This window comes from Heteronotia binoei, chromosome 1 (genome assembly GCF_032191835.1).
Source record: "Heteronotia binoei isolate CCM8104 ecotype False Entrance Well chromosome 1, APGP_CSIRO_Hbin_v1, whole genome shotgun sequence".
Taxonomy (NCBI): Eukaryota; Metazoa; Chordata; class Lepidosauria; order Squamata; family Gekkonidae; genus Heteronotia; species Heteronotia binoei.
The window spans coordinates 225,963,607-225,985,240 of record NC_083223.1 but is presented as its reverse complement, the minus strand read 5'-3'; the positions used below and the strand labels follow the sequence as shown (position 1 = coordinate 225,985,240).

Sequence of the window (21,634 nt, the reverse complement as noted above, 5' to 3'; positions counted from 1 at the left end):
GTTGCCAAGCAGAGATCTTTCATATCACCTACAACCTGATCATTTTAGCTGGAAAAGCTGGGGACTAGGCATGGGATTCTTTGATGCTCTACGACAGAGACACATTTTCCCCCCTTCTACATATACCAGGGGTGGTCAAACTTGCTTAATGTAAGAGCCACATAGAATAAACATCAGATGTTTGAGAGCCACAAGCCATGAGCATTAGATGTTTGAGGGAGAGAAATGGGAAAAAAAGCAACTAACTTCAAATGCATTCTCCAAGCCACCAGTTGACTTGGCTTGGAGAAGTGATTTAAAGAAAGAAATGCATCTTGCAGAAGTGATTTAAAGAGAGAAATGCTTTCTCCAAACTGACTGATGGGGAGGTGAGGGCTTCAAGAGCTACACAATATGTGTGAAAGACCCATATTTGTCTCCAGAGCCACAGTTTGGCTACCCCTGACATATACCATTCTTGAGTTCTCAGTAGAAGTTTTAATGTCTAGAGCAGGGGTGTCAAATATGTGACCCAGGGGCCAAATCAGGCCCCCGGATGGCTCCTATCAGGCCCCCCAGCAACTGGCTGTCATCTGCTTTCTTCTCCCTATTTCTTGCTTCCTTCTGCATCACAACTTGCTTTGCCAGGCTCTCTCAATTCAATAGAAGAAAGAGAGCCAAGCCTCTCTTTCTTCTATTGGCTGAGGCTCCTCCCCCTCCTGGTTCCTTGGGGAAGGAAGGAAAGAGCTAAAGCTTCCTTTGCCAGTTCCCTGGATTGCACAGGAGAGGTACAAAGAAAACACCTTTAAGACCAAGTGCTTCTTTAAGCATGTTTTAAGATATGTTTTTAAAAAAATCTTTAACTGTGTTTATCTGTGTCCTTTATAAAGTTTATATCTCTGCTACCTAATCTTAAATAGGTACACATGGCCTAGCCCGACCCGACATGGCTCGACCTGACAAGGTCTCATTTATGTCAGATCCGGCCCTCATAACAAATGAGTTCGACACCCCTGGTCTAGAGAGAAGAAGGCACAGATTGGTAAGGGAAGATGTGTTCCCCCACAGAAATAAATTTATAGTGAAAAATATGGTTACTAAAGCTAAATAAATGCTAACAAGTGAAGCCAGATTAACAGGATAGCAGATATCTGCTGTTAAGAGATTTATTTAAAATGCTATATATCACTTAGTAAGAACACACATACACACAGTTAAGGAGAATACTGAAGACAAAACTGGAGCATATACAATATAAAACAGTTCTTGGAATAATATATTAATACATATACACAGCTCAAAATATACGACCCAGATTAAGACACTGTTTTCTAGTACAAATATTTTAAATTTGCAAATAACCCCAGAAAATGATAGCTTACAAATCTGAAAAGTTTAAAAAAACAAACCCCACCCCGAAATGATAAGGCCATCTGTTGTTTCCCTTCATGCAGTTGAAGAACTTGGAAATTACTACAAGCATCTAAAGCCTATTGAAGAGTCTAAGAAATTCTGTGCACACAAAACAATTGCACAGTTGAATCAAAAATTCTAAATTATGACTTCTATTATGTCCAGAAGTATTAATTCAATTTTGTACACATTTCCATACACCAAACAGGATTTATCAAAGGCTACCCGCTAAGATCTTTAAATTTTATAAGGGAAATGAAGAAAAAATACTACTAGTCTTAAATGTTTCTTGATGCTGAAAAGGCTTTTGGTAGTGTGGAGCGAAGATATCTTGATGCAATGCCTGACAAAATAGGTACAGGAAAAGTAGCTTTCACAACTGTAAAACTGTGGCTCGATCTGCCCCAGTGACTGGTCAGCTGAATAGCAGCCATCCAATGGGAAGTCACATTGAAAGGGCTATATAAGTAAACCTCACCTGTTCTTTGCAGGCTTTTGCTGTCTGCTGCCAAAAGCAAGAGAGGAGCATGCTGGAGCTTTAGAGCTGCAAGGATGAGCTTTCTTAGGTCTTAGTGACTGAGTGATGAATTGAGTGGCTGAGTGGAGTACAAGTTTTTTTGTTTCCTTTAATTCTGTGCAGTGAAGAATGAATATAGTTGCATGCAGGGCTTTTTTTGAGCAGGAATGCACAGGAATGCAGTTCCAGCTAGCTTGGTGTCGGGGGTGTGGCCTAATATGCAAATGAGCTCCTGCTTAGCCATTTCCACAAAAAAGCCGTGTGAAACAATGTGGGTGTGGCCATCAGGGGTGTGGCCTAATAGGCAAATGAATTCCTGCTCATTTAAAAGGTTCAGCTCCATTGTAGGGTGTGGAGGGACCTGTTGAGTTGTTTTCTTGCCACATGGATCCAGAATGGCAACATCAGGGCTGGCAAACTCCCAGCCCGCAGACCACACCCAGCCCACCAAGGGCTTCAATCAGATCTGTGGCAATTTTCTCCCCCCCCCCCGCCCTCACCCTTTGAAGCTCTGAGGCTGCCAATGATGTTTCCAGCTCCTTCTGACTTGTCTTTGCTTGATTCAGCTGGAAGCTCTTCTAGGATTGCAAAACTGCAAATAAAAAGCAGAATGTATTTTCCATTTAGGTCTCTGTGCTCAGATAGACTGATCTATCTGGGCCCAGAGACTTTAATGGAAAATCTATTCCATGTTTTCCTTGCACCTTTGTCTGTGCTGCAATGCATTTAAATGGGGTGGAGATCAAGTAGTTTCACTTTTGCAGCGTTTGTGGCCAGTTGAAGCTGCTTGCAAATAAAGGGTGGATGCTTTGAGCCAGCTTGTCTGCTGAATGGACCTGAGAACTGGTGCCTAGTGAGTACTCTAACCTGGGAACCCACAGCCAAAGTGGGATATTACACTGGAGAGCCATTGCCAATCTGAATAGATGGGGGTGGAGTGGGGGGAGAAGCTTGCAATGCTCAGCCATTTCATGTTTCCCTAGGCTCAGAACATTTTATATTTTTAGTTTATATTTTTAGTTTCTGCTGTGATCTTTGTGCTTTTTCTTGATGTTTTATTTTAAAAATTGCATTGCCAAATCCCACTATTCCCCCACCTTTCCATTTTAAACAAAGTATTATAGGAGTCTTAAGCATGTTTGTATTTTAAGTAAGAAATAATATCTTTGTGTTAATAATAATAATATATTTGTATCCTTTATAAAGGTTATATCTCTGCTACCTGGCATTACATTTAATGGCATGCATGGCTCAGCCCCACAAAGTCCTATTTGTGTCAAATCTGGCCCTCGTAACCAATGAGTTTGACACCCGCGGGGCTACATCTACATTTTGAAAAACTAAACAATGCAGAGAAGGTAGGCAGCTCTAATGCTGCCACCCTATCCAGTAAAGGAGATGATTTGTTAGAAGCTCACCTAAGAACATTTTCTGGACATGGGGCCACTCCTGCTACTTGGTGAACAGAAACACACTTCAGGGTGGACTTGCCAAAACAAAGGAAGCCACGGCTAGGCTGCCTGATGCAGCCCACCGCATTAAGTATTAGCATAGTTAATAACTGATCATGTAGATCAACTAATGTTAATAAACTAGTTAAACCCATGCTATGGTCTCGTGTCTTTATTTGGGTCCTGAGGCAACACAAATTTGTTAGTTGTTATAAGAATATTAAGGTTAAGTTGTACATTAACAGAATCTACCGTTTGTGTGTGGTACCTGGCACAGTTGTCTCTTGACACTTGCCCTATATATTTATTGAAAGCTTTAAATGCAGCTACAAATTATATGGAGGAGTAATCTTGGGACCAAGAGAAGCAAGTAGTATTTACTGATCACCTTATATTGAGTTTCAGTGATTCACTGAAAGACATTATGGAAACAGGATATGATATAAAAATCAAGGAATTAAAAATCAAGGAATTAAAACTGAACACAGACCTGTTTTAGAAAATGATCAAAAAGAAACAATTCAAGAATTATCTGGGGCTGATTAAATTGCTCTGTGAAATAGTCAGGTAATCTTCTGTAAGATAAGCAAGCATTCCTATGCACTTCAATCTAACTGAAACACCTGATATATTGAAGTAATGGTACTGCTTTACTCTGTTCTGGTAAAGTCTCACCTGGAGCATTGTGTTCAGTTTTGGGCACCACATTTTAAGAAGGATATAGACAAGCTGGAACAGGTCCAGAAGAGGGTGACGAAGATGGTGAGGGGTCTGGAGACCAAGTCCTATGAAGAAAGGTTGAAAGAGCTGGGCATATTCAGCCTGGAGAGGAGGCAGAGGAGAGGCGATATGATCACCATCTTCAAGAGCTGTCATATAGAACGGTGTTTCCCATCTGCAGGGGTGCAACTCAGCACTGGGCCACAGAAGGCTCTATGCCAGGTTGCGAGGGCCTTCCGTCGATGTCCCGCTGCAGGGCAGAGTTCAATGAAGCCTACCGTGTCCACATGGCGGCCTCCAGGCTTCCTGATGCCAGGTGGAGCTCAGCGGGGCCTGCTGCATCTGCGCAGCGGCCTCCAGGCTGCCAGGTGGAGCTCAGCGGGGCCTGCCATGTCTGCGTGGCGGCCTCCGGGCTTCCTGATGCTGGGCAGAGCTCAGCGGGGCCTGTTGTGTCTGCGCAGTGGCCTTCGTGCTTCCTGATGCCAGACGGAGTTCAGCGGGGCATGCCGCGTCTGCGTGGCGGCCTCCAGGCTCCTGCCTGCCGGGTGGAGCTCAACGGGGCCTGCCACATCTGCGTGGTGGCCTCCGGGCTTCCCGATGCTGGGTGGAGCTCAACGGGGCCTGCCACATCTGCGTGGTGGCCTCCGGGCTTCCCGATGCTGGGTGGAGCTCAGCGGGACCTGCCGCATCTGTGTGGCGGCCTCCGGACTTCCTGATGCTGGGAGGAGCTCTGCAGGGCCTGCTGCATCTGTGTGGTGGCCTCCGGGCTCCTGACTGCTGAGTGGAGCTCAGCAGGGCCTGCCGCATCTGCAAGGTAGGCTCCAGGCTTCCTGATGCTGGGTGGAGCTTGGTGGGGCCTGCCACGTCCGCACGGCGGCCTCCGGGCTTCTGGCTGCCAGGAGGAGCTCGGCGGGGCCTGCCACGTCCACGCGACGGCCTCCGGGCTTCCCAATGCCGGGCAGAGCTCGGCAGGGTCTGCTGCATCTGTGGCGGGCTCCCAGAAGGTCGGCGAGGCCTGCTGTGACTGTGCAGCAGCCTCAGGGCTTCCCGCTTGCAGGCAGAGCTCGGCGGGGCCTGCCACGTCGGCGCGATGGCCTCCAGGCTTCCCGATGTCGGGAGAGGCTCGGCGGGTCAAGCTGCACGGTGCAGAAAGTCAGTAGTTTTAAAGGTGAGTTGCTTCCATCCCCTTTGTTTCCATTTTTCTTTTCTTTTCCTTTCTTTTATCTTTCTTTTCGCTTCCTTTCTTTCACTTCTTCCCTCCCATTTTCTTCCTATTTCCTTTTTCTTTTTTTCTGTCTTTTTGTTTCCAACTCTCTCCCGCTCCCTCCCTTTTATTCATTCTTTCTTTCTGTCAGTCAGTCTTTCTTGTTCAAATTGGAGATCCAGTTTGGTGTAGTGGTTAAGTGTGTGGACTCTTATCTGGGAGAACCGGGTTTGATTCTCCACTCCTCCACTGGCACCTGTTAGCATGACCTTGGGTCAGCCATAGCTCTGGCAGAGGTTGTCCTTGAAAGGGCAGCTGCTGTGTGCCCTCTCCAGCCCCACCCACCTCACAGGGTGTCTGTTGTGGGGGAGGAAGGTAAAGGAGATTGTGAGCCGCTCTGAGATTCTTCGGAGTGGAGGGTGGGATATAAATCCAATATCATTTCCTTCCATTTCATTCTTTCCCTTTCTTTCTTTCTTTCTTTCTTTCCCTTTCTTTCTTTCTCTTTCTCTCTTTCTTTCTTTCTCTCTTTCTCTCTTTCTCTCTTTCTCTCTCTCTTTCTTTCTTTCTTTCTTTCCTTCCATTTTTACTGAATGAAACTTTTCTGTTCATCATACTGTTGTTGCATACATAGGAGCTCTGCCAATGAAAAGCTCGCACCCCCAGTTGTAGCCAGGTGGCCTTTTTATGAGATTTCTGTGTGAGTGAGTGAGAGTAAGAGGTGTGGGGCAGAAAGAGATTATTGGAGATTACTGCGGTATATCTCAACAGCACTGGAAGAGATGGTACTATGAACTTGGCACCATTTTACCGGTCCTGCTTTTAACAGCTGTATGACACCAAAATTAAACTCCTCCTGTAGATATTAAAAAAGATAAAGTAGTTCACTGGCTAAATATCTGCACAGCATGGGAAACACAGCCAGTAAAAAGCTGCAAGCTCATAAATATCCTTTTTGGGATAACTGCAGAAAAGCTTGTATAAACATATAACTTGAAATTAATTCATTAATTGCAGTACAATTCTTTGCTACCTTTCACAGCAATTTCCCCATGTTTCAACCAAAGAAAAGTATGAAAAATAGCTGTCAAAAGATTTTCTTGAAACCAAGCAAGCTTGGTTGTAGCTTGAGGCAGGGTTCCAGTAGTAGCAGCTGAAGGAAGGGCCTACTAAATGTGTCAGCATATTTTGAGGTAGAGCAGCTGCCAGGGCCCAGTGTGAGTGGTACATAGTGCTGGCATTCCTGATGGCAATGGCAACAGCACTCCCAACTGCATACACTGGCCAGTGCTGTTGAGGAAGGGATGTGTAGGTGGTGCAGGCAATTGAACATGGGCATTAGGAGTGCTTGCAAGCTGGAGAAGAATACACAAACAGATAGGTGCATGCAGCTGTGGGGGTGAAAAGAGAGGACCACCCACTTTCCACCCCCATTTTGGCTCAGCATGAGTTTCAGAGAGATTTTTCTGAAAATGAATTTACTTCCGAAGAAGAGGCAGGTTTGGGGGAGTGCCCTGGAAGTGACATCACAGGAAAAGGTGGAATTTTGGTTCAGTGTGCCCCAGAAGGGACATCACTTGGTCCTTGACACCACAGGAAATGACATAATTCCTGTCTCCCGGCTCCACCCCCAAAGTCTCCTGGCTCCACCCCCAAATTTTAGTGGGCCATGAAGGAGAAGTGTAAAAATAACAAGGCCACAGGAAAGAAAAGTTTGGGAAACCCTGTTTTAAACCATAAGCTCATTGCCACGTAACGTAAATAGGGAACATGAAGTTCATGGGGAAAACGAGGCAAAATTTAAAAATGGTTAACAATTTGCTTCTTTTTTTATAATTTAAATTTTATTAAGAGTTTACAAATAAATAACAAACCCCAACATAGGGAACCAAACGAAAACCCCGCCACTTCCATTTAGAATAAACATGTTCCGTCAGCGTTTATACAGGCATATATCTTATACATCATACATATCAATACACCCATCCGCATTAAACTATACCAAATCAAAAATTAGTAAATCGTGAAATTCATATACTTTGCTGGTAATTTGCTGAATATAGTGTCATTGCTATTCACGTAATCAAGAAAACAAAGCCATTTTTGTAGGAACCAGTCTCCCGCCTTTACATTATCTAGCAAAATAATACTGGTTGTTAACTTATCTTGGACTAATACCTCCCAAACTTTGTTACACCACTTCTGAAGGGGAATGCTATTGACTTGTTTCCAATAAGTGGCTATAGTGATCTTACCTGCTAGCAAGAGTAACGCGACTAATTCCTGTTTCAGGGTTGAGAGCCCCGAGTCAGGCCATAAATTAAGCAGAACCACTGCAGGTGTGAATGGAATGCTAACCCCTACTATTTCTGATATTCCTTTCAACAAACGCCATCGCCTTTTACCCCTTTAACCCACCCCCCTTCTTTTCTCCCACATTCATACGCCATTCAAACAAGCACTCCCGTCCCTCTATCCTACAGCATGCGTCCCTCATCACGCACTTAACCAAAGCACTCATCACTCACTCTAGCTATTACTGGCAATAATATATCCGAAAATTACGCAGCTCCATACCTTCAATACCGCACTTAAAGAACCTTAAACCACTCAACCCTCAGCCACCCAAATTCATTAATCGAAACACACGCTCTTATTCCCTGCTAATACACTCATACATCACTCTAAAATAAATGTTCACCCCTCTTCCATATAAAGTTCATCTCCCCTTCCTTTCTAGATTAATCACCCATCAATCACACCAACCACCACTATACTACTCATTCCTTAAAACCAGGCATTTCATTAACTTTAAACTTTAACGATTCCAAGAATGAACTGAGTAGTCTTAAAGCGCGCCAAAATGTTTTCCACCATAGTTCTGAAGCTAACGGTTGTGGCGCCAAAGACGAAAAACAAATCGGGACGTCTCCATAAGTAGAATTAAGACCAGTCAAATTCCAGTCAATGTAGTTTCTCCGATACTGTCTTCTTTTGATAAATCTTCTTCCTCTGCAGGTGTCAGCTTTAAGGCTAGAGCGTTCAAAAGCGCTTTCCCTGTCTCTATATCGGATGCCTTGTACATTGCTCCGTTTTTAAAAACTAAGATGTTGGACGAAGGGCTCCATCTAAAGCGCACGTTAGCCGAGTGTAATTTCGATACAAAGAGCTTGAGCTTCCTCCGTTTCATTAAGGCTTCAGGGGGTAGAACAAGTAGAGCTAGGACTTTTTTGCCTTTAAAGGAGAGTGCCCCATTCAGCCTCACCTCCCGTAAAATCGCATCTCTTGTTTTGGGGAAAACAAAGCTCACTAAAATGTCTCGTGGCCTCCCTCTTCTCGCTGCCGCCGGTGCTCCAAGTCTTAGAGCCTTCGCTATCGCGATCGATGCCCCCTCCTCCATTTTTAAAGCTTTCGTCAACCACTTGTTCATAAATACTGATAATTCTGTGGTTTCCTCCTCCCCCTCCTCTATGCCTCTAAATTTTAGGTTTGCCGCTCTGTAACGATTTTCCAGTGTCGAAATTCTGCTTTCAAGCAACGATTCATATTTTTTCATGGATTTAACGTCTTCCTTAAGCCCCATTGCAGCCTCTGCCGACTGTTCTGCCAATTTGGCGGTTACTGACAGCTCATCAGAGAGTTCTTGAACTCTAGATTGGATGGGCTTTAAGAAAGTTTCCAAAGATTCTGTAAAAAACCGATGTATATCAGCTTTTAAGCCATCTAGATCTCGTTTACATAAGGGCGCTTCCTCGTCCTCTGACACCGGACCCGGGGAGGGAGGATTGCTAGCGGCCATGATCGCACTCGATCTTGTAAGGGGTTGACTGACCTTTTCCACTCTGTCCACCTTAAAGAATTCAGCTACTGACTTTCCACCTTTTGAAGTTAATTTCTTCTTGCTTTTTGTTTGCTGTCCCATTGGGAGAGTTTCCAGCTACGGAGTCTGGAGATGTTAAATAGCCGACATAAAGGGGGTAGATCAGGAGCTCCTTCAAAACGCGTCCACCATCTACCAGCGACGCTCCGCCCCCCCCTCACAATTTGCTTCTTTGATCAGTTCAAAGTGCTGGTTAAAGATCTTCAATGTCACACAATATCCAGGACTAAAGGATTTTTATGTCTCCCATAAGCAACTGCCATATTACTAAGGACAACATCTAAAGTAGTACTTCATGTGCCACTGTTTTCTGAAATAAGGTGAGTGGCCACGCAACATAGGGCTTTTTCCTATGGTGATGCCTTGATAATGGAGCACATTCTCCACCTCCCCCCAATATCTGGTTAGTGCCAAAGGTTTCCAGTGCCAGCTAAAAAAAACCTGTTTACTAATACGGGCAGTGTATTTTTTAAAAATGTGAATCTGCCATTATTGTCTGTTAGTATTAGTCTTTTATATTGAATTTTAATTTTCTATAAGCTGTGTTGATCACCCACTGGTAGAGAAACTGGAACAGAAGTGATCTAAATAAAAATGGCCCCATATTAGTGCCATATTTCCACAACATAAAACAAAACTGGCCTCCCCCTGTGAAGTCGTATGCATGTACATATATTTTAAAGAGTTGCCAAATCAGACCATCCAGTTCTTACTACTTACTGGAAGTGGCACCTCAGGAGACATCTCCTATTCTCCTCTACACTTGTACCTAGGATTTTTATCGACAAATAACACAAAGCACAGTCTCCCACTGAGCAATAGTCTCTAGGCAGAACAGAGCAGCTGATGAAGCTATTTACTTCTCTTTGTGCAAACACTAAATAATTACTCCCAATGGATATTGCAACTTCTGCACTTTCGGGATGAAAAGAACAGCTATGGGGATTGGTTTTAGGATTCTAGTTCCTTGGCTTGGCTCATGTTATATTACATTTTCTCCTTCCTCTTCTCCAAAGACCTCTTGGTTGCTTAAAAGAAGAAGAGTGGGTTTTTATACCCTGATTTTTCTTTGCCCTAAGTGGCTTATAATCACATTCCCTTCCTCTTCCTACAACAGTCACCTTGTGAGTCTGAGAGAATTCTAAAAGGACTGTGGCTGGCCCAAGGTCACTCAGCAGGCTTCATATGGAGTAGCAGAGAATCAAACTCAGTTCTCCAGGTTAGTGCTCTTAACCACCATACCACACCGGCTCTACTTACGCCTATAAGGTAAAAATTCTCAAATACAAAATGACTTTTCCTCATCCATGAAAGAATATCTACCCAAAGAAATTACAAAAATAAAACAAGAGTGTAGAATCTGTGAACCTTGACATTTATGAACCTTGACAATTATGAACTTCCTTGCAAACCCTACTCTGTGTGCCTCCAGCTTTAGAGGTAAAGTTGGTAACTACCATAGAGAGGGCTTTCCTGCTTCTGGCATCTCATCTCTGAAACTCCTTTCCTGTAGCTTTTCAGCTAGCATCAAGCTTTAGCATCAGATGAAACTGATTTGCTCAAACTTTTTTGTACTGTTAGTGCCTGACTGCATATTATCTACCCTGGTTGGTTTTGTTTTTATGTTTGTACTGATGTTATTATTTTTAATTGCTCTGCTACTCCTTTGACATTTGTTTCCTTTCTGTTTTTGTTTTCATTTTTTATTACTTTGGGTTTTGCTGTGGCTTTTTACCAAAAGTTTGTGGCTTATTTCATTGATTCCTTTTCTCTTATTGCTTGACTGCTTAAATTATATAAACTGCCTTGTGAAGTTTCAGCTGAGAATGAAGGAAATAAAGATTTTATTAAAATAAATTATTTATATGCCACATAAAACGACCCTGCTAGATCAGACCAGTGGTCCATCTAGTGCAGTATCCTGTTTCACAAAGCAGCCAACCAGTTCCTTTGGAGGTCCAACTACAGACAGGGCCATAGCCAGGATATAAAGTGTTTTTTTTTTGTTTTTTTTTTGGGGGGGGGGGGACTGGGACACAATTTTTGTTTGGGGGTTGGGGCCACCATTAACCCCCTCCCCACAGCAAAACAATCCCCTTCCTCCAGCAACAAAGCTCTTTCCTGGCTGGCGGCATCCCAGAGGCTTTTGCTTGCCCCCCCATCATTGGATGGGACAACTGGGAAGCAAGAGCCCAGAGCAAGCCAAGGTGGTTCTGTTTGGGGAAGAGGAGCTTGGGGGAATGCCGTAAAGGGAGTGGACGATGGAGGCAGTGCTCTGGAAGTCGCTCCTCCTCCTCTTCCTGCTGGAAATTCCTCCAGGGCTCCCAGCCCCCTGGGCACCTGCAGCCAGCAAGATGCAGAGAGGAAGAGGAAGGAAGGAAGGAGGGAGGAAAGAGCCCAGAATGCCAGCCACACCACAACACAGTTGTGTCACCTGCCTGGACCACTCACCCACCACCCCACAGCCACCCTCAGGAAGCTCACTCAGCTGCCAGCTCTGCCTGCCCTGGGCTACTTAGCCAGCATCATCACCACGCAGGGCTTCAAGGGCTCCACTGCCGCTGCAGCGTCAAGGCTAGTCTCTTCCCGCCAGTAACTGGTGCAAACCAAGCCAGGGTGCCTTTCCCGCTTTTCCTCCCATTCCCACGGGAGCCTCCTCCAGCCAGCTATCCAGCTTGGTGGAAAGCAAAGTGCAGCAGCAATGGCAAACCCAGCCAGGGACAGGAAGCAGCCTGAACGCTCTTCCTGGTGAGAAGATCGGAAGCAGCTGCTCAGCGGTCAGGAGAGAAGGATCTTGTTGGCTGCCCTCCAATGGAGGGGCCATACAGATGGAAGGGGGGTGTTGAACAAATGGGCCTGGTCCCCCAAGGCTCCCCCCATAGCTAAAGGTCTGACTACAGAGCATAGAGACTGAGGTCTTCTCCAAAGCTGTCTCCTAGCACTGGTATTCACAGGTTTACTGCCTTTGAATGTGGAGGTTCCACTTAGCAGCCACTAACCTATCTTCCATGAATCTGTCTAATCCCTTTTAAAGCATCTATACCTATTGTCATCACTATGTCCTCTGGCAGCAACTTCCACATTTTATGCAAAAGTTTAAGCTTTGCAGCATGTACCTGGGTCACTTTAGCATATGATAGTTTGGCAGCAAGGTAAGTGTAACCAAATATAACTACACATGCAAAAACTTTACTTTGGGATGAAGATGAAAGTGATTTTCTTGTTTCACAGAAAAGGTGAGTTTGGAACAAAGTTTTGAAAAGGCAAAAATATAAAACAGAAAAACTAGAGAGAATGGGTTTTGTTTTTAAAGCCAAGAGACTTTTTGAGCACCCTGATAGTGGTACAATGATTGTCTCCAATCTGTTCATGAGGCTCTCTGAGTTATATTGGGGATCAGCATCTTACTTGGAAAGTCAGCAATTAGGGTCAGTCATTACTGTTACAAGGTCTGTTTTATCCTAGTTATTTCTTGCAAGTCATTGTGCAATTCTTGATGTAGGACAAGCTGTTCTTTTATAGCCATAGGTAACGAAGGGAGAAAGTGCATTAGATAGCACTGACACCGAACACTTTATCAGGCACAAAAAGGATAATCAAGTCAGACAGTACACAGAAATCTAGTAACAAAATATATAAGCCTTCAATATCATTTAAAAATATTTCTAGTTACATTATGGAAACAATTTCATTCCAAGCACCTGTAGCAATTCAAAAAATGGAGCTCAATGTGACCTCACCTCAAGCATAATATCTAACTGTCTGAACCATAAAGCTGAACAAGCTGCATTGCCAGCTAATTGAACACAGACAACAGACTTGAAGGTCATCTTCTCAAGCATTTCTGAAGGACACAAGCATTTCTGAAGGACACGGAAAACAGTAATTTTGTTTTAACCAAAGCAAATACCAACTCAAGAACAAAAGCTGTCTTAGTAGCTGAACCACTTGTTCAAATAGGAATAAAAATGGACAGATTAAGAACCTAGCTACCAGTCCATTTGTCTATACCTTTTAAAAGCTTAAAATGCATGTCTCCAAGCCCACTGACCTAAATGAATTTATAATGGTGTAACTCTGTTTAGGATTACATGATAAGGCACCTATTCTGTCCAAAGAATTCCAGCTTTTATTTCATAAAAAGTTGGTAGAAAAGTGCCATAACAAACATAACGGAAGAACAAGGAGGCAACCACAAAGCTCCACAGTTTTATAACCCATAACTTTTAAAGCCCGCTGGTATTTCAAAAGTTGGTTCAAGTTTGTTTTGATAACCAATGCACACTTCTGAACATTAGTTCTGTGAAATGCAACACCTGTGCCAATTGTACTTTTGTATCCAAGACTGTGATGACATGCAAGTTCTACAACACAGGAGCTGTGGCCTTCTGATGTGACCCTTAATTGACCATTCAACTACAGAAAGCCATCAAACTGGGGAGGAGGGGTCCAGCATGGAAATCCAAAGAGTCCCTTTTCCTACCAACAATGCAATTTCCAAACAGCTCTTTTGTTTCAGAAGAGAGACCGAGAGTTGGAGGGTGAAACAGCTGCAATAACAACTGAAGGCCTTATATCATGTAAAATTAATCAAACATAAGAACTAGGAAATTCTAAAAATATACAAGATTATTATTATCTGTATTTAAAAAAAAAACTTCAATGATCTTGCCATTATGAACACAAACTGTGGCCTGTTTCACTAGCAACAGAGCTGGCTACAATAAGGCAGCGGTTTGTGTACAAAGATGTTTCTAATTGCACACTGTGTTGTTTTTTTACACCCTCTACACTTTGCTGTCAGACAATCACCAAGTACACAAAAATGCTCTGAAAGGCTAAAAGTGCAATCTTCACTTCCCTGGGAGTAAGATCCAATGAACATACCCAAAAAAGACTCTGAGTAAACATGCTTATGACTGTCTCTAAAGAGGTCAGAAACTGAACAGAAAAGTAATGGCAGGAGAATTAATACTATAAATGGTATACTATGACGATTTCTGTTCAAATTGCAAGACAAGCAAGTGTTAAGAAAGCAGTTTGCTAGGAAATTATATGAAACAGCTCAGTTACTGAGAATATTTGAGTACATTATGACCATGATTCTGTATGTACTTACTTGGAAGTACGTCCAATTAACCTGGTACACAATCATAGACAGAGCTAGACTCAAATCCCCGCTTAGCTAAGTGGTCTGGACAGGTCACTATCTTTATTCTTACTCACAGGCTCTTATTAGAACAGGAATTTGTAAATTGCAAGCAACTTTGTAAACTATTATGTTATAGAAAAACAGAAAATAGGGAAGAGAAATAGTACAGAACTGATGAACAAGCAAAGAAAAATGAACAAGGAACAAGAAACAAATGAACAAGGAAAAATGGAGGAGAGAAGTGGTAAAGAACTGACGAATAAGCAGAGGAAAATTTTAACCAATGTAACATACATTTTAAATTCATATAACATATATTATAAACATCATTCTAGTTTGCCATTAGGAAAAAAGAATAATTAAATACAATGCTGAGAAGAGACTTAAATGACTTAACTACAGATAAGAGTGCAATCCTATGCAGCATTACTCTAGTCCAGTGATGGCGAACCATTTAGCAACCAAGTGCCCAAACTGCAACCCAAAACCCACTTATTTATCGCAAAGTGCCAACACGGCACTTTAACCTGAATACTGAGGTTTTAGTTTAGAAAAAACAACTCATAGTGAAATTAACGAACTGAAAGAACATTTGGTCTGGATAGCATTTGCTTAGGAAATCAACAAAATAGTAACAAGTCAGAATGGGAGAATGATGGTGAGAGTGTCATAAGGCAATAAATGGAGGCTGTTCATTGCTCTGTTGCTTGCAGGTCTGGGTTAAACTGAGAACATGCCTTTCCCAGAGGTGCTCCTGTCCATATAATTTACTTTTGATCATGTAACATACATTATAAACATCATTCTAGTTTGCCATTAGGAAGAAAGAATAATTAAAATATAGTGTGTTTAGTAGAAGCTGGTGGTTAGGGTGTCCAAATTAGATCTGGGAGGTCCTGATTCATATGCCCACTCTGCCCTGGCAGCTTGCTGGGAAACTTTGAAACAGTAATATACTCTAAGTTAACCCGCCTCATAGGTTCATTGTGAGGATAGAAGAGAAGGGGAGAGTGTGTCAAACCACTTCAGTGTCCTTTTGCGGAGGAAGGCAGGGGATACATGATGTTAGTTAATAAATTAAGTTGATGAAAGGAGTCAACTGATTTATATGGCTAAATCCGAGTTCAGCAGCACCTAAGAGAACAAGTTTTTTGAGAGCCAAAGTTCCTTTTATCTAATCAAGGGAGCTCTAATGCTGGAAAGCTTGTGTCCTCCCCCCAAATCTTGTTGGTCTCTAAGGTGCTCCTGGGCTTGAATCTAGTTGTTCTACTATGGATCAGCATGGCTACCCTTGGAAACCTCAGGGATAGTCTGAATTGTATGAACTAGAAAGTCTGATGTGAGAAAGGAGGGCAAGTTTGGTGTAGAGGTTAAGTGCGTGGAACCGAGTTTGATTCCCCACTCTTCCACTTTCAGCTGTTGGAATGGCCTTGGGTTAGCCATAGCTCATGTAGGAGTTGTCCTTGAAAGGGCAGCTTCTGGGAGAGCTTCTCTCACCCCACCTACCTCACAGGGTGTCTGTTGTGGGGGAGGAAATAAAGGAGATTGTGAGCTGCTCTGAGACCCTGAGATTCAGAGTGAAGGGCGGGATATAAATCCAATATCTTTTTTCTTTAAACTAAAACTGCAGTTCTGTGCATGTGTAGAGAGTAGGTGCCACAGTGCTCACTGTAGATTACTTCCAAGAAACCATGGAGAGCAAGCCCAATGAGGAAAGGCTAAGGGACTCGGGGATATTCAGTCTGGAGAAGAGGAGGTTAAGGGGGGAGACATGATTGCTTTTTTGAAGTATTAGAAGGGCTGCGACTTAAGAGGAGGGCAGGGAGCTGTTCCTGCTGGCTACAGAGGAGAGGACTGGCATAGGAAAAACTTTTTAACAGAAGTGTTTCTCAACAGTGCAATCGACCCCCTCTCTGGCAGTCGTTAAGCAGCGGCTGGACAAACACTTGTCAGGGATGCTCTGGAAAACCAGAACAGCAGTGCAACCATTCAAAACAGCTTATCAACAATTTGCCTTATGGTCCCTGTAGCTTGAAAGAGCTCTGCTCAGATACTGCTATCAGAAGCATCATATTTGAAAGCAAGAAAGCCTGCAGTTCCTCTCTTTCCACTCCTAAACCAGAGGCAATCCCGGCCGCTGTTTCTGCCAGATTAGTGGGATCCAACATTTCCTATAATAAACCCAAATACCTTCAAAAAAAGTGCTTGATTCAAAGTCCTAATCTCTCTTCTCCACCCACCCCATCCCCACACCCATGCTCTCTTCTTCCCTTTGGCTTGGACCGTGCCACAACAGTTTTGAAAAATGAAACGCAACCAGGTCTTGGCCACATGAAAACGTGAAGCTGCCTTATACGCATCTCTCTAGTGCAGGGGTGGCCAAACTGTGGCTTTTTCACACACATTGTGCAGCTCTTGAAGCCCCTACTAGAGAAGGCATTTGTCTCTTTAAACCACTTCTTCAAGCATGCCAGCCAGTGGCTTGGAGAACGTATTTAAAGTTCAAGTTGCTTTCTTTCCACCTCTCGCTCTCCCTCCCTATTTTCCTTCCTTCCTTCTCTCAGACATCTGACGTTCATGTCTGGTGGGCTCTCACACACATCTGACATTTATTCTTTGTGGCTCTTATGTTAAGCAAATTTGGCCACCCCTGCCCTAGTGGGTCTCTCCCTGAAACCGCATCTAACCCCTTCCCTGAAACTGCAGGAACACCTGCAAGGAATTTTCCTCTGTGTGTTGTGCTTGGGGGCTGTATTGTGGTTGCACCCACCCCCCCCCACGTCAGAATTCCAAAGGTGCCCATGAGCTCAAATGGTTGGAGTGCCTTGTTGTCTCTCTGAAGAAGGCCCAGTTAGGGTTGCCAGGTTTGGGTTGGGAAATACCTGGAGATTTGGGGGAAGGAGCCTGAGTTTGGGGAGAGGAGGAGCTTCAATGAGATATTACTCCAGAGCCTTATGCACGGGGTGGGGGGGGGGAAGAGTGCATGTGCCCACAGAGAGAGCTCCAAATGCCGCCTCTGGCACCCGTGCCATAGGTTCGCCACCACTGCTCTAAGCACAGGGGTGGCCAAACCTTCTTAACGCAAGAGCCACATAGAATAAATGTCAGATGTTTGAGAGCCACAAGACATGAACGTCAGATTTTTTGAGAGTCAGAAGGCAGGCAGGCTAGCAGGAAAATAGATTGGGAAAACGAAAGGTGCAAAGAAAACAACTTTAACTTTAAATGTGTGCTCCAAACTGCTGGCTAGCTTGGCTTGGAGAAGTGATTTAAAGAGACAAATGCCTTCTCCAAGCCAGTCGGCAGGGTGATGCAGGCTTGGAGAGCCACATAATATGTGTGAAAGAGCCACATGTGGCTCCCAAGCCAGTTTGGCTACCCCTGCTCTAAGTCATTACTCTAATCTAAGAACTGCATTGAACATATGAAGCTGCCTTATACTGAATCAGACCCTTGGTCCATTAAAGTCAGTATTGTCTACTCAGACTGGCAGCAGCTCTCCAGGGTCTCAAGCTGAGGCTTTTCACACCTATTTGCCTGGACCCTTTTTTGGAGATGCCAGGGATTGAACCTGGGACCTTCTGCTTACCAAGCAGATGCTCTACCACTGAGCCACTGTCCCTTCCATAACTCTGGTTCAGGAGGTTTATGACCCATAATGAAAGGCTACAATACTCAAACAAACCTTAGCAGTGAAAATGAAGTTATTCTGAAAAACGTTGTTAGTATTTAAGGTGTCACAAGACTCATTTTTGCTACAGCAAACTAGCAATTACTCCTTTGGAATAATGACAATAAAGGCTTTATTTAGGATTTTTTTCCAATCTGAAAACACCCTTTTATCTGTTTATATTTGGGTATTTCTAGATGCTTCAGAGTTCAGAAGCCATGTCAAAATCCACATAAACACACCTAAAAAGGAGAAGAAGAATTGCAGATTTATACCCTGCCCTTCTCCCTGAATCAGAGACTCAGAGCTGCTTACAATCTCCTATATCTTCTCCCCCCACAACAGACACCCTGTGAGGGCTCTCACAGCAGCTGCCTTTCAAGGACAACCTCTGCCAGAGCTATGGTTAGCCCAAGGCCATTCCAGCAGGTGCAAGTGGAGGAGTGGGGAATCAAACCCGGTTCTCCCAGATAAGAGTCCACGCATTTAACCACTACACCAAACTGGCTCTCGATATATATACATACATACACACAGAACCATATATATTTGACCTGCTTTCTCCCTCTTGGAGAAACTAAAACGAAAGCTCTTACATGATACCACAGGTTTGCACACCCCATTCTGGGTCTGCAGGTGCAGCCTGTAAACCAAATGCAGCATTGTGGGAAAGATACACAAGGAAGTCGCCAAGGCCGCTCTGTTCAGAAACTGTATTATCCTCAGACCAGGCCTCACTGCGCAATTGGGGGTGGCCTCACACACACCCCATACCGTCCAGAGTTACCCTCTGTCGAGACGAGAGGAAGAGGAGGATGACATAAAGACACCCTAACGGGGTTAGACGAAAGGCAACTATTACGGAGCTCTGGGAAGGGTTGCTATAGCGATGCCAAGGTCCGAATGGGTGGGTGGGAAAGGAAAGAAGGCTGGAGTGGTGACTTCGATTTAGCCGCCCGTCACCTTGGAAACGACAAGGCCGAGGTCAGGCTGGCTCTGCCAGGGAGGCTGGCAGAGAGGGAGGAGAGCGAGGCCGGGCTGCTATAGCAACGCAGTCTTGTGAAGGGGACCCTCACCTGCCAAGCGGTCGCTTCATGCCGGAATCTCCGGCGGGGCAGGCGCTGCCAGGCAGACGCAGGCTCGGTCTCAGGCTGAAGCCTTTGTCAAACTGCGTGGATTGGGAAGGAGAAGAAGCGGCAGCCGGCGCCGAAGTGGCGAAGCGCTCATGTTCCAAGGTGACGGACTCGTTCCTCTTTCTCATCCCGGCAATGCTATCTCGGCTTGCTCGAGGGAAGACGCCCTAGTCCCGCCACCGGCACTACCTTTCCCTACATTATATCGGCCACAGCCCGGCAACCAGAGGTCTAGCAGCACCTCCCGCCCATCACCAATCAGGAGCGGCCTCAGCCATGTGACCTTTTACGCGAGGACAGCCAGGGAAGGGCCATTTTTGTGTTTGTTTTGACCACGACAAAGATGGCTACCGCGTCGTCGGATATCGCCTTATAGCTATGAAGGAAACAAATGTTTTGCTCCGCCCAGTCTTTTCCTCGCCAATGGATAACAACATTTGCCTCCCTCTACGTAAACTTAAGCAGGCAGTCATCTAAGCTCGGGCACGGTAGCACCTGTGGCCATGTTAAATGAGGATAGATACAGATGGGCAGCCGTGTTGGTCTGAAGAAGTAGAACAAATTTTCAGTCCAGTGTCACCTTTAAGACAGACAAAAGTTTATTCAAGGTATGAGCTTTCTTGTGCACGCACACTTCTTCAGATACATAGAAATGGAAGCTAACGTTTCATTCAAATATGTATGTGTGTGTATGTATATATATAGGCAGATGCCTCTACGTAGGTGAGCAGCAAATTAGCGTACAACTTAATAAAGATATTTCGACATGTGCAATGACTGAAGTTCATACCTTGAGTACTTTTGTTGGTTTTAAAGGTGCCACCTGCCTCGAAATTTGTTTTACATCTTAAATGAGGGTTAGCAAAGACAAGTGCTTGCCGACCTTACCTGGAACTTGACATCACACAAAGCTTTTACAGTTGTTTACAATACAAATGTGTTACAACATATCCAAATAGCTGTGTTTTAATTTTAGATGTGTAGTCAATGTAATGTTGGCCACCATAGAGAGCTGTGCCTCATTAAATATAAGGCAGGGGTGTCAAACATGCGGCCTTGGGGGCTGAATCCTATCAGGCTCCCAAGTAACTGGCTGTCATCTGCTTCCTTCTCCCACTCTATTGCTTGCTTCTGCATAACAGCTTGCTCTGCAAGGCTTACTCAATTGCACAGGAGCTACAGAGCAAAACCTTTATTTTCTCCATTGATTGAGGCTCCTCTCTTGGGGAGGAAGGGGGGAGGCAGAGCTCGCTTTTCTGGGCTGTCTCAATCACACAGCAGAGCTACTGAGCCAAGCCTCTCTTCCTTCTATTGGCTGAGGCTCCTCCCACTACTGGTCCCCTGGGGAAGGAAGGAAAGAGCCAGAGCTTTCTTAGCCCAGTTCGCTGGATCACATGGGAGAAATATAAAGAAAGCACCTTTAAGACTGAGTGCTAATGTTTTAAGCATGTTTTAAGGGGTTTTTTTAAACTTTGTATTTGTGTCCTTTATAAAGTTTATATCTCTGCTACCTAATCTTAAATAAGTACACACATGGCCCACCCCAACAAGGTCTCATTTTGTCAGATCCAGCCCTCATAACAAATGAGTTTGACACCCCTATGTTAAGGCTGCAATCTTAAACCTGTTTTTCCTTTTATTGGTTTCCCAAGCAAATGCTATTCAGACCAAATGGTCTTCCAATTTATTATACTATTCTGCCATTTGATCCTAATTTTGTATCAGTTTACACTCTTAACCCACCAGCTATATGTATTTCTGCTCACTGTACCCCATTCCCTTGTCTGAAGAAGTATGCATGCATACAAAAGCTTACTTTCTGACTAAATCTTTGTTGGTCTTAAAGGTGCTATTTGACTCCTACTTCGTTCTGCTGCTTCAGACTGACATGGCTGCCCACCTGGATCTGTTTTACCCATGTAATTTCAGTGGGATTTATTACCGGGTAAACTTGGTACCTTGAGCTGCATTGGTACCTTATTCTCCTTTTTGCACACTCCCTGATAAAATACTGGATTCAATTTTTAAGTTAGGTTTGCCATATCCAGGATTTATTGTAGTCTGAAGAATGACATGAGAAACAGCAAATTGTACTTTAAATCATGTTATGGTGGGGTGTGAAAAGTGAATGCTCTTGTGAATGGAATAACGTATTCTCTGGAATGCACAAACATGTTGAGAAAGCCAAGCCTAAAAAGTTAAGTGCACCTAAACTCATAATTTGGGGGAAAGAATTTACATTGCTTTGTGATTTAAGTGAGTACCCATTGTTGGTCTGAAGCTGCAAAACAAGCATTCCTGCATGTACACCAGTATTTATACCCAGAATAAAACTTTGCTGGTCTTAAAGATGCCACTGGATTCAGACTTTGTTGCATTGCTGTGTGATGTTGCTTTGGGAGGCTGATACAGGTTTCAGCATTGCCAACCTCCAGGTAGTACCTAGAGATCTGATAAGAATATAAGAGATGCCATGTTGGATCAGGCCAATGGCCCATCCTGTCCAGCACTCTCA

The 21,634-nt window shown here is 44.1% G+C and overlaps 1 protein-coding gene across 2 annotated transcripts in view; it reads right to left on the bottom strand.

The window, feature by feature from the left end:
• The window catches only part of ABHD12 (abhydrolase domain containing 12, lysophospholipase), an 85,709-nt gene extending 66,245 nt beyond the window's left edge, over positions 1-19,464 (bottom strand). The window contains exon 1 of one of the 2 annotated variants that reach the window (XM_060248795.1): positions 19,063-19,464. In XM_060248795.1, coding sequence (XP_060104778.1) covers positions 19,063-19,247 — 185 coding nt within the window. In that variant the 5' untranslated portion in view covers positions 19,248-19,464. The remainder of the gene's footprint in view (positions 1-19,062) is intronic. The other variant, XM_060248804.1, reaches the window with a different exon arrangement.
• Between the last annotated feature and the right edge of the window lie 2,170 nt (positions 19,465-21,634).